This window comes from Garra rufa, chromosome 7 (genome assembly GCF_049309525.1).
Source record: "Garra rufa chromosome 7, GarRuf1.0, whole genome shotgun sequence".
NCBI lineage: Eukaryota > Metazoa > Chordata > Actinopteri > Cypriniformes > Cyprinidae > Garra > Garra rufa.
In genome coordinates, this window is record NC_133367.1 from 43,106,147 (window position 1) to 43,123,661 (window position 17,515).

Consider the following 17,515-nt stretch of genomic DNA (forward strand, 5'->3'; position numbering starts at 1 on the left):
ACTTTCTTAAATTACAAGCACAAAATAGATAAAAAAAGTTTGTCAAGACAAACTTTCGGTTGGCTTGAGAAAGCTTAGCTTGAAAGTTAAAAGCAGCTGTAAAAGTTTTGAACTTTATATAGATAGATTAGTTGATTAGCATGTTTCTAATATTTTTCTAGAATGTTTAGTATGTTTCTATCTTTTAACTTGTCATTAGCACGTTTCTAGCATGATTAACAAGTTGCTAGCACATTTCTAGCATGATTAACAAGTTGCTAGCACATTTATAGCATGATTAACAAGTTGCTAGCACATTTCTAGCATGATTAACAAGTTGTTAGCATGTTTCTAGCATGATTAGCAAGTTGGTAGTATGTTGCTAGTATGTTTCTAGCATAATTAACATGTTACTTGCATTATTAGCATGTCATTAGCAAGTTGCTAGCATGTTTCTAGCATGATTAACATTTTTCTAGTATGATTAGCAAGCTTTTAGCCTGATTCTAACATGATTATCAACTTATCAAGCATGTTTCTAACATTATTAGTTGCTAGCACATTTCTAACGTTTCTATCATGATTAGTAAGTTGTTAGCATGTTTCCAGTATGTTTTTAACATGATTAACAATTTGCTAGCATGTTTCTTACATGTTTCTAGCATGATTAGCAAGTTGTTAACATGTTTTTAGCATGATTAGTAAGTTGTTAACATGTTTCTAGCATGATTAGTAAGTTGTTAACATGTTTCCAGCATGTTTCTAACATGATTAGCAAGTTGCTAGCATGTTTCTTACATGTTTCTAGCATGATTAGCAAGTTGCTAACATGTTTTTAGCATGATTAGCAAGTTGCTAGCATGTTTCTAGCATGATTAGCAAGTTGCTAGCATGTTTCCAGCATGTTTCTAACATGATTAGCAATTTTCTAGCATGTTTCTAACGTTTCTAGCATGATTAACAATTTGCTAGCATGTTTATTACATGTTTATAGCATGATTAGCAAGTTGCTAACATGTTTTTAGCATGATTAGCAAGTTGCTAGCATGTTTCTAGCATGTTTCTAACATGATTAGCAATTTTCTAGCATGTTTCTAACGTTTCTAGCATGATTAACAATTTGCTAACATGTTTCCAGCATGTTTCTAGCATGATTAGCAAGTTGCTAGCATGATTAGTAAGTTGTTAACATGTTTCCAGCATGTTTCTAGCATGATTAGCAAGTTGCTAGCATGTTTCTTACATGTTTCTAGCATGATTAACAAGTTGCTAACATGTTTTTAGCATGATTAGCAAGTTGCTAGCATGTTTCTAGCATGATTAGCAAGTTGCTAGCATGTTTCCAGCATGTTTCTAACATGATTAGCAATTTTCTAGCATGTTTCTAACGTTTCTAGCATGATTAACAATTTGCTAGCATGTTTCTTACATGTTTATAGCATGATTAGCAAGTTGCTAACATGTTTATAGCATGATTAGCAAGTTGCTAACATGTTTTAGCATGATTAGCAAGTTGCTAGCATGTTTCTAACATGATTAGCAAGTTGCTAGCATGTTTCCAGCATGTTTCTAACGTTTCTAGCATGATTAGCAATTATCTAGCATGTTTCTAATGTTTCTAGCATGATTAGCAAGTTATTAGAACTATTCTAGTTGCTAAGCTTGGCTAGATAGTTAAGTAGAAACTTGAAATTTGAATTTTGAATTTTGTCAGTTGGAGTTTGAATAGTGTTGGCTCATTTGAACATTCCGTCAATGTAAGTCTAAGGGATTTTTGCCCGTTTTAATCGCCATTTTTAGGAAAACCGTAAGTCTGATCGGTTAGAAAAGATAGAGCACACTAAGTGAGATCAGTCTGAAGATCTGGTGGTTCTAGCCAACCTAATAAGTAATATTTCACCGTATCATCATTAGCAATGTGTAACTAAATGTTTAGTACATGAGTGCAGCGATGAGATTGAAATGAGCACAAACACAACAGAACATGACTGAAGTGAATGAGGTTAACTATTAACTGAGTGAAAGCTGGCGGTCTCAGGGGGTTTATATGTTAATGTGTGATGAGGGAACGGCTGACAGGTGACAGGTTGTTGTCAGGGTGATGCTGGGCCAGAATTTAACACAGCATTCCAGCAACCCACACACACTCGAGGAAACTAATCAATGCAGTGATCTGGAAAGAGTTGGTGAGAACTGCTGGAGTCTCTACCAACACTCACAGTGCGTTAAGGGTGACTTGCTCTAAGAACATTTTTCTGGGTCATATTTCACTCATTTGAGGAGCATTAAGATCATAGTGTTATCATTTACATGACAATTATGCAATACTCTCCTCTTACAGTACAGTTTGTCTTACAGTACGCACATTTATAATGTTGCCAAAGATTTTTATTTCACACAAATGCTGTTCTTTTAAACTTTGTTCCTTTTTCCCTCCTTTTTAAATTTCAGGTTTCAAATTTCAAAACTTCACTTTAAAATGTCAAATTTTTAAAAGATATTAATATATATTTACTCAACAAGGACGCATTACAATGATCAAAAGTGACAGTAAAGACATTTGTAACGTTGCCAAAGATTTTTATTTCACTTAAATGCTGTTCCTTTAATCTTTGTTTCTTTTTTTCCCCTCTTTTTCATTTTTTTTTTTATTTAAATCTCAGGTTTTAAATTTGAAAATGTCACATTTTTAAAAGATATTCAAATATATTTACTCAACAAGGATTTATAATGTTGCCAGAGATTTTTATTTCACATAAGTGCTGTTCTTTTAAACTTTGTTCCGTTTTATCGATTTTTTTTAAGAAAATTAAAATTTTCAGGTTTTAAATTTTAACATTTAATTTTAAAACTTCAAACTTTTAAAAGATATTAATATATATACTCAGCAAGGACGCATTACAATGATCAAAATGACAGCAAAGACATTTATAATGTTGCCAAAGATTTTTATTTCACACAAATGCCGTTCCTTTAAACTTTGTTCCTTTTTCCCTCCTTTTTACATTTCAGGTTTCAAATTTCAATACTTCTCTTTAAAATGTCACATTTTTAAAAGATGTTAATATATATTTACTCAACAAGGATGCATTACAATGATCAAAAGTGACAGTAAAGACATTTATAATGTTGCCAAAGATTATTTCACATAAATGCTGTTCCTTTAAACTTTGTTCCTTTTTTACATTTTTTAAGGAAAATTTACATTTTCAGGTTTCAAATTTAAACATTTAATTTTAAAACTTCAGACTTTTAAAATATATTAATATACATTTACTCAGCAAGGACGCAGTATGATGATTAAAAGTGACAGTAAAGACTTTTATAATGTTGCCAAAGATTTTTATTTCACACGAATGCTGTGAAAAAATTTTCAGGTTTTAAATTTTAACATTTAATTTCAAAATTTTAAATATGTTTCCTCAGCAAGGACGCATTATGTGATCAAAATTGATAGTAAAGACATTTCTAATGTTGCCAAAGATTTTTATTTCACATAAATGCTGTTCCTTTGAACTTTGTTCCTTTTTTCCATTTTTAAGGAAAATTTACATTTTCAGGTTTCAAATTTCAACATTTAATTTTAAAATTTGAAATTTTTTAAAATATATTAAAATATGTGTATTTAACAAGTGATAGTGACAGTTAAGACAGTTAAGTTTCTTTTAAAAATAAAATTTTCAGGTTTCAAATTTCATCATTTAATTTAAAAATTTTAAATATTTACTCAGCAAGGACGCATTACAATGATCAAAATTGACAGTACAGTCATTTCTAATGTTGCCAAATATTTTTATTTCTGTTCTCTGATCATGTGACACTAAAGACCAGAGTAATAATGCTGAGAAATCAGCTTTGCATCATAGGAATACATTAGACTTTACTCTATTTTAGAAAACAGTTATTTTGAATTGCGAATGCGAATGAATTGTGAATGTATGTAGACAAACGCTCTCATTCTCACAGACGCACTTTGAAGGCTGATGATATTCATGAGTTGTGTGGGTTCACGAGAGGCTCAATAGCTCTCCGCTTTACCAGATCGGATAGTGCATTCTTCTCCGCAGCACAATTTGCTTCTTGTTAGCCTGCAGTCGGGCAGTCGCTCTGGAGTTATTTAACATACTGGGCCGCCGTCCAGAACTGTCGCATTATAAAGTCCTAACGAGATCATCCTAAATCATGCAGCGTCTCAACACCAGCTCCAGCAGAAGAGCTCGGATCTAGAGATCTGGACAAACTTCGGTGTCAAATAATCCAAATACTGAATCTGCCAGTTATGGGTTGAACTCTTTTAAACAGGCCTTTAACTCTGCATTGTTCTGCAGCAGGACAATGATACAAACCTCTTAATTGTGCTAAGGGTCAAACAACTCCCAAACTTCCCATAAGGCTTTGCTTTGTCTCTGACGGGAAAGGCAGTAGCCATGACTCACTGGCTTACTGTCATAATCTCTGTATTCAGACCCTCAGTTCCTCCAGCCCACAGTATGACCTCCTGTTTGTCCCTCCGTACAACAGATATGAGGCTTTTCACAGATATATGTGCTTGTGTGCTTAGTTTGTTATACATATGCATTACAGTTCAAAATTTCGTTTTTGTAAGTTTTTTGTGTTTCTGAAGTCTTGCGCTCACAAAAAGCTGCATTTATTTGTTTAAGACATCTGTTTTCAATGTGAATGTTAAAATGTAATTGAACTGATCTGCTGCTTAAGCTTTTTATTCTTCTTCTTCTTAGACTAAATTTCTGAACGCTACTCCTCCTAGAGCTTTCAAGCTAGAACCACCAAACTTGGCCCAGCTCTTCAGACTGATCTCACTTAGTGTGCTCTATCTTTTCAGACTGATCCGACTTATAGTTTTTATAAAATTGAAGATTAAAAATCATAAAAATCCCATAGACTTACATCGACAGAATGTTCAAAGGAGCCAACACTATTCAAACTCCAACTGTCAAAATTCAAATTTAAACTGCCAGAATCTAATATTTCTAATCTATTTAACTATCTAGCCAAGCCTAGCAACTAGAATCACGCTAGTAACTTGCTAATCATGCTAGAAACATGCTAGTAACATGCTAATAATGCAAGTAACATGTTAATTATGCTAGAAACATGCTAGCAGCATGGTAACAACTTGCTAATCATGCTAGAAACATGCTAGCAGCATGGTAACAACTTGCTAATCATGCAAGAAACTTGCTAATGACATGCTAGTAACTTGCTAATCATGTTAGAAACATACTAAACATGCTAGAAAAATGTTAGAATCATGCTCACTACATTCTAATCGTGCTAGCAACATGCTAATCATCTAAACTATCTATATAAAGTTCAAAACTTTAAGTTTTTACAGCTGCTTTAAACTTTCAAGCTAGGTTTTCTCAAGCCTTGACGAACTTTATCTAGTTTATTCCTGTGAATTTTCAGCATCATTACTCCAGTCTTCAGTGTCACGTGATTCTTCTGAAATCATTCTAATATGCAGATTTGCTGCTCAAGAAGCATTTCTGATTATAATCAATGTTGAAAATGCTTTGTGGAAATACATATAACGCTATTGTTTTCTGTACATTAAGTCGATGATTTGGCTCTCTGTAAACATTCGTGTGACTGAACAGAGACAGATCCCTGCCAAGTCTAAAGTTAGCGCACCCAATGGCAGCTGCACGGCCGTTCACTCCCACACTCACGGGCCAGTTGTCCGAACCAGTAACACGACGAGCCGCCCAAAGTCCTTCACAACAGCTGAGGAAGATCTGATGCGGGACTGCTTCGGTTTTCCACTTGCTGAATAAGTATTTTCGGAGTCTGTTTCCACACAAACACGGCAGCTATTTAGTGTGGACTGTTCCTTGCCTTTTGATCCAGTGGGTCATGTTGGCGCTTGCGAACTTGTGATGTTCGAGTCATATTTTCAAGAACCAAAGAACTGTTTCGGATATTATATTGTGAGTTTTTAGTGTTAGGGTAGTAACTAGAAATCTAAATCCAGCAATGCTACTAACTAAGTTTTATTTTATATAAGTTAACTTTGTAAGTAATTTCTTAAGCATCACTTCATGGAATTGAAAAACAGTCATTAAACAGTTTCCTGAGTGTCTCGCCAAGTGGAAGCTTTAAGTTAATATGTGACCCTGGACCACAAAACCAGTCATTAGGGTAGTAACTTGTCAGTCATGCTAATGACATGTAAATAACGTGCTAATAATGCTAGAAACATGATTGTAGCAAGTTTCTAGCGTGTTTCTAGCAAGATTAGCAAGATGTTAGCATGTTTCCAGCATGATTAGTATGTTATTTACATGTCATTAGCATGACGGACAAGTTACTAGCATGTTTCTAAAATGATTAACAAGCTACTAGCATGTTGCTAGCATGATTAACATGTTACTAGCCTGATTAGCAAGTCACTAGCATGATTCTAGTTGCTAGGCTTGGCTAGATAGTTAAATAGATTAGAAATATTAGCTTGAAAGTTTAAAGCAGCTGTAAAAGCTTAAAGTTTAGAATTTTATATAGATAGATTAGATGATTAGCATGTTGAGCATGATTAGAATCTAGTTAGCATGATGAACATTTGAACATTTTTCTAACATGTTTAGTGTGTTTCTAGCATGTCATTAGCAAGTTTCTAACATGATTAAAAACGTTGTTAGCATGTTTATAGCCTGATTAGCAAGTTATTATCATGTTTCTAGCATTATTAGCAAGTTGCCGACACGTTTCTATCGTGATTAGCTAGCATGTTCTAGGTTGACTAGCAAGTTGTTAGCGTGTTGCTAACATGTTTCTAGCATAATAAGCTGCAAGTTGCTAGCATGGTTCTAACATGTTTCCAGCCCGACTAGCAAGTTGCTAACATGTTTCTAGCATATTTAGCATGTTATGTACATGTCATTAGCATGACTGACAAGTTACAAGCATGTTTCCAGCATGATTAGCAAGCTACTAGCATGTTGCTAGCATGATTAACATGTTACTAGCATGATTAGCAAGTTACTAGCATGATTCTAGATGCTAGGCTTGGCTATATGGTTAAATAGATTAGAAATATTAGAATGAAAGTTTGAAAGGATTAGATTCTGGGAGTTTAAATTTGAATTTTGACAGTTGGAGTTTGGACAGTTGGCTCATTTGAACATTCCGTCAATGAAAGTCTATGGGATTTTCCCAGTTTTAATCGTCATTTTTGGGGAAATCGTAAGTCGGATCAGTCTGAAAAGTTTGGTGGTTCCAGCTTGAAAGCTCTAGGGGGAGTAGCGTTGAGAAATTTATTCTAAGAAGATTAATAAAAAGCTTAGCAGCGTAATAAATGTGACAAGTAGCTTCACCACTTGTAGCGTCACAAACCATTTGAGCGTAGCAGGTTGTCCTCGCACTGACCAGGCCTGCAAACACAAGCCACGACTTGCCCCGTTTCCACAGAAGATGTCAGAGCTCAGCGTCAGTAATCTGGATGACTATAATTAGTAGCGCATTCCATTTCCTGCGCGCCCCTCCCTCACATTTTCACATTCAATTGAATACTTCTGATTCCGCAACATCCAGCTGGTGTCCTTCAACAATCCCCGCCGTCTAAATCTGACCTCTGGCGATCCGTCTTTCGGACAGGCCCTCCGTCACCGATTTCTTTTCTCTTCTGAGGAGGAGTCACCCTTTGTGCTGCATGTGCAGGAATTCCCCGGTAACCCGAGCTCAGAGTAATTGGGAAAGTGGATCCTTTTCTTTTGTTCCTGTTTTCAATTAGCACAGCTGGGTGGAGAGAGTCCCAGAGACATGCTGGGCTGCTGTCACCCTGCGGACGGGGCGGTTTTGAATGGGGAGGATGTCACTGACTCAGCCCAGACGCGACCACAGTTACCGTCCGCCCTGCTTTAGCATGAGTTTGAGTGCAGTGACCTTTGAGATACCTTTCAGAGTTCTGTGGAAAAGAGAAACTCTCTCGTGATCCTGTAGAGCTTTTTGATTCCGGGTTGCATAAAAAAATAACTTTAAATGCTCTTAATGCATTGTGTTTCCTTCTTGAGCATCAGTGAATGTTTGAACCTTTTTTTAAAGTTGTATTTGAGTCCTTCAATTGTACTCGGTGTGAAAAGATGGATCAAAAATCATACAGTCATTGTTGGAAAGGGTTCAAATATGCAAAAGGTGCTGGAAAACCGAAGAATCTGCAGGACCTGGAGGATTTTTTTCTGAAGAACAGCAGACAGTTTAACTGTTTAGAACAAACAAAGAACTCATGAACAACCATCACAAAACAAAACAAAAACCAGTCGTAGATTATCCAGGTAACCACAACCAGTATTAAGAACCAAGGGTTCTTAAACTTTTGTACATTTTGTATGATCCCTCTTATTTTGGTAAAATTATTCACATTTTCACCAATTCTGCAAAAGGTTCCCAAACTTTTGCATGCCACTGTACACTGTACCTATAATATTTCTAACAAGAGCTTGCACTCTGAGGTGGGTTCGAATCTTTTAGATGTCTAACACAGATTGCTTTCCTAAGTAAGTGCGTGTTGCTTGTGTGCCACCGTGTGTGTTTGTGTGTGCCAGCTCCGTCTGGAGTGTGTTGAAATCTCTATGGCTACAGACAGACTCACATTCCTGGAGTTTTCTTGCTGGACGCTGAACATGTTTACGGGTGAAAGGTGCCCTTAGATGTGTCTGCTGTGCCACTGCTTGCTCTATAATTAGAACATCAGATGAGATAGATCTGGGTAGAGTTTGGTACCTGTTCAAACCATCCTTGTCTTTTTATTTTAATAATTAATAGGCTTTGGTTACATCGCAGCCACTTTCTAGTCAGTTAAGGGTTGAACATTCTCTCTTAGAGAGCATCTGAATGGTTCAAATCTGTTGTTTAACATGAGTCATCAATATTTCTGCTCCATTTTCTTGGAAACGAATCGCTGTCCATTTCAACTGTATTGTATAAATGTATCCAAACTGATCTTCTTTCAGTTTGTGTTGAAGTAGACTAGAATATTGATATATTCTTTTATTTATAGAATGTGCTCTGCAGGCACCAGCCCACTGGTTTAGACCCTCCCTCTTAATCCCATTACAGACATGTGCTTGCTGTACCTCTTAAACCTTGGCTAATATTTTAAAACCTCCTGCATTTTCTTGAGTGAGGTCTGCTGGATTGGCCCTCTTTAAATGGCGAATGAGAGATTCACTAACCTCTGTGTTGTGAGTGTATTTGTTGCCATAAACTGGCCCAGTGACAAGTGCTGGAGCTATACTGGAGTGTGTGTGTGTGTGTGTGTTATTTTCCACAGCTGGCACGTTAACAGGAAGAGCGGGAAGCTCAGCTCAGAGGTGTTGTGTCCATCTGGTTACTGCGAGTGTTGTTTTAGTCTCTAATCCACCACCAAGCCATTGTTTCTTTGAGATATGTGTGTGTCTGTGTTTCCTTTGCAAACAGCATATGGCTTGTACCCAAACATGGCCGTGCGAGGCCCAAGCGTCAGCCCCCCGTGCCTCCTAATCTCTGCCTTTTTGTTCCAAACTTGTGCAGAAACTAATTTCTGAAAACTATGAACCCCATTAAGGCTGCACAATTAATCGAAGGTGATTGCCATTCGCATTAGTTGTACATCTCCAGCAGGTGCTTTCAGATGGAGCAGCATTTAGTACACAGAGCCCTAGTTCACTGAAAAGCTACGCTATAACGCGTTTATTATCGCAGACGATTTAATCGCGCTATTATGAAATCAAAAGAAATGGTTGCGTAGCTTCTCAGTGAACTACGACTCTGTGTAGTAAATGCTGCTACATCTGAAAGCATGGGAAAATACCATTTCAATTTCATTTCGATTTATTGTGCAGCCCTAAACTCCATCTTTAAACCCTAACTTGCGTACAGAAAAGAGAAAGTTGGGGGCTCGTCCGAGTTATTAATATTGGTAAGGTAATTATATTATTGTAACTGAATTGATTATAATAATGATCTATTTAAATATCGTGGTTTCATTAGGACGAAATAAAAAAAAAGCCATTAGAGCACAACAAGTCTATGTTGACCTGGGGTTCTCACCTTCTCAACTTTAGAGTTTAACTCAACCTTAACTCAACCAGGTGGGTTTGATTAGGGTTGGATCTAAACTCGGGAGGAAAGTGGACCTCAAGGGCCAGAATTGAGAATCCCTGACAGACAGGACAGAAAGACAGAACTTTAGAACTCTCAAAAATTGTCTTTTCCAAACAACTTGTTTAAAAAACCTCATGATTGTGAATAGAGATTTTTGGGGCCAATCACAAAGATCATGATCTGCCGATCGCCGATCACAGAATGGCAGGGGAATGGAAATCTTTTGTCTATAACCTAGCATAGTTTGCACCATTTGTAGAAATGAAACTACCTCTAAATTAACTATATTGGGAAAAAAACTGTGGAAATAGCTACAGTCAAGATCTTGAAGAACCACCAAGTTAGGGTTGTAGACGATAGTATGGTGTATCTGATGCCTTTGACGATAGCAAGACGAGTATTATTATTATCCTCTCTGCACTTTAGCGATGCAGTGCAGAGAGTCGGTTCTAGGATGCTTCAGAAACTTGCCGTGGTATAAACACACGCATAGAGTGGCCACGTCGCATAACGCGCCGCATGGGTAAGAGATTTATTCATCATACAGTGTAGATAGAAAAACTGATTATAACGGGAGTTTTTTTTAAAGTGCACCTCGCACTAGACTAGGCTACACTAGTTAGTGATAAAGTTCTTTGATAATGTAAGTGTTCTTTGCTTGTTATTTGTAGCTGCTTTTTAAGATGATGTAAGGATTATATTATCCAGCATATCCAGCATTATCCAGCATTGCATTATTAGCATCCTTCATTAGGATAAAGGTAGTAAAATGTGGTTTAGGCTGAATTAAATATGATACATCAGAATCCGTCTGTATATAGGAAACATAAACATTCAACTCAGTAACATCTATATGCGTTCATTAGAATTACGATGCGATAAAATGGCGCTAAACATACGCACGTGAGTCACACGGGCACGGTTTTTCCTCATTCTATATGAACTGAACTACAACATGAACTGATGACAGCAATCAGACATACAGCAGTAACATTATTGCAATATGACGGGTATAGAAAGATACATTCATTTACATTCAAGCACGCACATTTACCACTCACTGAAGATAGCAGAGAATGAAACTGAAAGTAAACTTGAACTTCTCGGCAAAACTACAGTCAGCGCTCTGTACACGCACAACTTAGTCACATGCCCAATAACATGACTACCCTTACAAAACGAATAAGGAATTTAGTACTCATGATGCCACTGGTAAGATGCGCTCTACTGTTGTTTACCTGTGCGCCGTGCATGCACGTGTGAAAAGTCGAGTAATTTACGTCAAGTAATCTGCTTTTTTGATCGGCGCTTTTGGGGTTCGCCGATCAAGCTATTTTAAGCCAATATCGGCCGATCATGATCGGTGGCCGATCAATCGGAGCATCACTAATTATGAACTGTAACTAGCATTAGCTCACATATAAACACTCTAGAAGTAAACTGAGATTTGTGCTTATTAAGGACTCACTGAAAGGGTCAGAAGGAGGCTGGAAATTAGTCAAAACTAAAGTACAATTGTTTTTGGTGGACAGAACTTGGACTAATTTGTAAGGAGAAAAATATAATATTGTAAAAGTGATAAATTTGACCCTTTAAGCAGACCAATATGCGATGCCTGTGCCACTATACCACCAGTTTTGAAAATTCTACAAAACATGTAAAACATGAGAAAGCAAAATTGCACCGTTGGGTAATTGTAGGTAAATTGTTGTGTGCTTTAACATTAGGCTGCTAAACAGCTGCTCCACTGCACATATTGGCTTTAGCGTGTGGGAAGATGGGCCTCAAATTTAAGGGGCCCAGCCCACAGGTGCAGGACAGCTGCCCCACCCAGAACGCGAAGACCCCCGAGGGCCCGTTCCGTCTCTCTCCCGTCAGACGTTCATAAATCTAAACCACTCAGGCTGCTATAGCATCCTAACTCTGTTAATTAACCCCACTGTTGATGTATTTCACGCAGCTGAAATCTCTTAAAGCACAACTTTGGAAACCGATGGTCAGGAGACAAGATACAGCAGTTTATTAAAGAGACAGAATAATAGTTTCTCAAAACAAGCACCGGGAGGTCTGCTGTCAGGGCAGCACGTGGACACATGGCTTCCTGTTCTGCCACTGTGAGGGCCTGAGATCAGCAGGAAGTAGATAATCTTCCCAGCGGAGCGTGAATAGTTTGAGTGAGTCACTCTCTGATTGAGGCTTTTGTGTATTTTGTGACTCATTTGGTCACTAACAGCCGTCTGATTTTCTGCTCGGACTAGTTTGTGTACAAACAAGCGGGTGAAGTTTAGCGGCATATATTTAGTTTAAAACTTAAAAAAACCCTGTAAAGAATGTAATCAAACTCAGTTAATATGTTATTGGGTCTGGATCTTCTTTAAACCCAGATTTTGATATTGGTTCATTGGTTAGAAAAAAGAAGTAGTTTGTGACCACAAAACTGTGACCACCCCTTTAGCTTTGCAGGTCATCAACTGTAAATAAATACATCTGCTGGCAACCAAATTTTGGAGCTGTTGTACAATGTTTTGATTTATTCATCATTACAGTCTTGCAGATCTACTTTCCTCCAGAGTTCCGTTCCAGCTCTAGCAAATCATAGCCAAACCTGCTCATCAAGGTTGAGACTAATCTTAACCGGAAGTCATATCTCCAAGAGCAGGTTTGAGCACCTCTGGACAAGCTGGTAAAGCCCACCTGATAATGAAAGCATCGCTAAACTGGTTTACTGACTGAGGGACACTGAGATTGCCATTAAGCAACCGCCAGTCTGGCGCTCATGGCCTTGCATGAAAAAATGCAGAGAAGCCAGAATTTCATGTAGCTGCAGTTTTAAAGGGTTCACTTGGGGTGGAGGAGTGCCGAGGAAGAGAGTGAACGGTTGAGGACACCACCGCCTGAAAACTCCAGTACATCTGTTGCTTGATTCACGTACCGCAGTGATTGTTCATTCTGGACGTTAAGTGCGTTGTGGTTAGAACTGCAGGTCGAACTGTTGCGTTGAGTCCAGTTGTGGCTTGAGTTGAATGATTTAAGGCAGAGTCTTGCATTTGGTTGCAGAACGTTTGATTTTCCACTAAGAAGTTTGCATTTGCGTGCAAAACCTTTTTGTTCCCCGATTGAACTTTCCATTTACTCTGGAAAGAATAAAATGGGAATGTTATTTTAGAAACATATGGAATAGTAAATGAGGGTATAGAAGGCGATTTCAGATAGTCACATTGGCAATTAATGACGTTTTATTAACAAGGTTCGGGAGGAGCACGATCAGATGATCAATCAATTCGGCACAGGTGTAACTTGTTTAGCCATCCTAACCAGCACAATACATATATAAATATACCGCCTTCCTACCTTCGTCCTGCGACAGTTTCTTGGCATCCCTCCTCCACCCCAACTCCCCACTTCTAATCTGTTTTTATCCCATACTAGGGATAGGGGGAGTTCTCCCCCAGGACAGCCCGTCAAAATATGCTTTCTACTTGCTCAAGCAGATTAGATGTAAGGGCAAACTCGTGAATTAACTTTTAAGGTTTGGTTGGTTCCTATGAATTTTGCAAAACCTTTGCAAAAGAAAAGCAAAATCATTGATATGATTGTTTCTCCCGTCTATTTTTCATTTCTGTAGCGTTTCCCCAACGCTGACACCATTGTAGTTGAACATTGCCAAGAAATCTAAATGTGTCCTCGGAGAGATGGTTGGGTTTTAAATGTGCAAAATCGCCAATGCGTTCCTAGAATATGATTTGTTTGACCTAAAGAAATACAGGTTTTGCTGTGTCAGTACTCCTCTGCATAGGTGTGTTTAATGTGAACATTTTGTTTTTCGTTCTTGTGCAGTCACATTGAGAAGATCACCACATGGCACGACCCCAGGAAGACCATGACGCCTTCGGTGACCCAGATGAGTCTGCACAATCAAGCCTCCAACAACGGCAACATACAGCAGCGCTCCATGGCCCTCTCTCAACCCAACCTCGGTGAGTGCGAAAGCCGTCCCCTCCCAGCAGTCCACATTCCCCATTACTCATGAAAACACACATGCTCTCTCTTGAGCTGTTATCAATCAGCTGGGAAGGAGCTTTGCTACAGGTGCTTGCCCTGGGTAATCCTAATGCCCATCGGCCCATGACATTCACATAGACATAAAAAATTACACCTCTGACATGGAAATGAGATGAACTTTATGGAGTTTAATAGATGTACAGTTGCCTTCTAGCATGCTGAAATACAGTTCTGTTCTTTAGTGTTTAGATGTATGTACTAAGAGTTAGAGATTTAAACATACTCCTAATGAATTAAACCTTAACCATTTGTGCTACACATATGAATAACATCATAAATCATCATGAAACCTCATAGAAATGTGCTTAAAAGCACCCTTTACTCTATAGTGCACTGTTTAAAGGCGAAAGCCATTCGTAGTGGTGTCTAAAACCATAGTGGGCATAACTGAGTGCACCACAGTAATGAATGTTCAACCGATATACACTCAGTGGATACTAATGCACTGTGAGGGTTACTTCAAATAAATTCCCCAAACATCTTAAAATAGACATGTTTTTATGTTTACTCAATGGTTAGCAGCTAGAGAATACCAATATACTGTGAGAGTTGCTTCAAATGAATTCAGCATCTTACAGCACTTCATACAAATCATGCTAAATTGCAAACTCGTAAAATAGACTTTAGATGTTTTTACATTTACTCAGTGGTTTGCGAGTACCAGTGCACTTAGGGCCACTTTGAATAAATTTCTGCATCTCAACAAACACACTTAGTTTCTGAATTCACACATTTCGAATTCAAGTAGACTATATTAGTTGAGAATAGTAAATGAGCACATGGGGAACAATTTTGAAAAGTCTCATGGCAAGTCATTTACACCAATCTCATGGCAATTATTAACTTTTTATGTGCCACTGAAGATTGGGTTTAAGCATGAAACTTCATATTTAGTTTTTTATATGAAACTTGAAAACGTTAAGCATGGATCAAATTATACAAATTCATACTAAATTGCAAACTCATAAAACAGACATGTTTTTACATTTACTCAATGGTTAGTGAGTACAGATGCACTGTGAGGGTCATTTGGAATAAATTTTCAAATCTCAACAAAACTTAAATTTAAAATTTAAGTAGACTGTATTAGTTGAGAATAGTAAATGAGCACATGGCGGATGATTTTGAAGTCTCATGGAAAGTCGTTTTGCACCAGTCTCATGGCAATACATATTGCCGAATTTGTATGAATTTGTACAATCTCATTTGTACGTTTTTGTACTTTTTTACACGCCACTGGGTAGGTTTAGGCTTGAACCTTTATGAACCTTGAACCTTTGTATCCAATCATACATATTCATACAAAATTGCAAACTCATAAAATAGACACGTTTTACATTTACTCAATGCCTAGTGACTTGAGAATTTATATGATTTCGTAAGATCTAGTTGTATGTTTTTGTTTGATCTGTTTATGCCCCACTAAAGGTTAGGTTTAGGCGTGAACCTTCATGCTTAGTTTTTTTCTGAAACTTGAAAAGTTTTGCATGAATCAAATTTCAATCAAAAAAAAAATTGAATCAAAAATACATTGCAAAATCCTAAAATAGAAATGTTTTTACATTTACTCAATAGTTAGCAAATACCAATGCACTGTGAGGGTTGAATTTGTACGAATTCGTAAAAAAATCTGTTTCTTTACGATTTTGTGTGATCTGTTGTATGATGTTAAATTTAGGGGTGAACCTTCAAGCCTATTTATTTTTTCTAAAATTGCATGTTTTTGCACGAATCAAATCATACAAATTTACACGAAATCGTAAACTCATGAAATAGTTGCAAACTCATGATAGTTGCAATAGTTGCATTCTCTCATGCACACTCAATGGCTAGGGTAGGGAATAGTAAATGAATATATAGAGGTCGATTTCAAAAAGCTACAGTCTCATTGCAATTATTAAATTTACTATGTTTTACGGAGTCATTATGAATTTGTATGATGCATGAGTTTTTGTACAATCTGTTCATGCCTTACTGAGTTTTCCAAAAAATGTAACATTTTTATCTACGAATTAAATCGAATTTAAACAAAATTGCATAAGATAGTTATGTTTTCTCGTAAGATCAGGTTGCATCAACTTGCAGGCTTAATGAATCATTCACGTTTACTTCGAGTCTAGTCTGTTTTGCAGTATTTTAGTGTTTCATTTAGTAATTTTGTGAAGTATGTGTGAGAATGAGGTTTAGCTGCTTTTTCAGAGGGGGTCAAATGCTGATTTAATGAAGGAACTCTCCAAGCCGGCAGATCTGAAGGCTTTTAAAGCTGTGTTAGATTTGTTGACTGTCATGCGCGAGGCGTTCTGAAGCATGTTTGCGTGTTGTTTGCTCTTCCCCGTGACACGGGCCGCAGCTCTGACTCTGTCAGTACCGTAAATGATTTCCAAATGTGCTTTCTTTGTTTGGCTTTTTTTCTTCCCAAATCCTGATTTGTGATGAAATGGAAAAAAAGGTGTGCCTCTGCTTTGTTGGCAGCCGAGAAACAGATTCCTGCGAAGGGGGGAATGGAGGGGCAAGAACAAGACGAAAGCGTTCGGAGGGAGAAAGATTCCTTCCAGCGCTGCATACAGTAGACGCCTAACTATCTCAGCATATTGAGTTACACACTATGAAGTTTAACAAGTTGCCTTCAACAAAAACAATTGCAAAATGCAAAAAAAATCCAACGAAGAGTATTGCACACCCCGAGTGTAAGGAGGAAGCACTGGTGACAACGTGAGGTTGTGAATAAAGCTGCTCAGCCTGAAATAATGTGTGCTTAAGCCAACCTGCTACACTTGTTCGAACGGCTTCTTCACCCTGATCTTCTCTAAACTCAACCACAGATTTCTCTGGGGCACGATCTTGCGGTGACTCAACCGCTCAGGTTTTTTTCTTTTGACATGGCCGAGTCATCCATTTTGGCTCACCGAGAACTAGTCCAAGTTCAATAGGCGCATAATAGAAAGCCGTGACTCAGATCCTGCCTACAATCCCACAAGTCCTTGTGCTTCCTCTGTTTTCCAGCCTCTAAGAACTTGAGAGGCAACAGATTTCCTGTATTCTTAGTTTAGACCAGCTTGAGCCTTCACCTGTTGTGCGTTCGCGGTCATTCACGGTGGGGCCCCCCTCAAAACTTAGGGATTATGGGTAATTGACACTCTAATGCAGGAGTGCATTATTAGAACAATGCAGTTTTGTTGAATGCTTTCCGTAGCTTTTTCCCCCCCTCGCTTACAACAACAATTGGCATATTGCATCACACTCAAGAGTTTTACAGACAGCTGCAACTGCTTTTTTTTAGCTCGTAAGACATTGAGCCTAGTATGAATGTGTCATCTGGTGTCAATGGTGTGATGCTCACTTTTTATTGTATGCAATTCATTCATACAATGAT

General features: G+C 37.7%; 1 protein-coding gene across 2 annotated transcripts in view; it reads left to right on the top strand.

Moving 5' to 3' along the window:
- The window catches only part of wwtr1 (WW domain containing transcription regulator 1), a 73,837-nt gene that overhangs the window by 27,359 nt on the left and 28,963 nt on the right, over positions 1-17,515 (top strand). For both annotated transcript variants that reach the window (XM_073843960.1, XM_073843961.1), the window contains exon 2: positions 13,918-14,057. In XM_073843960.1, coding sequence (XP_073700061.1) covers positions 13,918-14,057 — 140 coding nt within the window. The remainder of the gene's footprint in view (positions 1-13,917; positions 14,058-17,515) is intronic.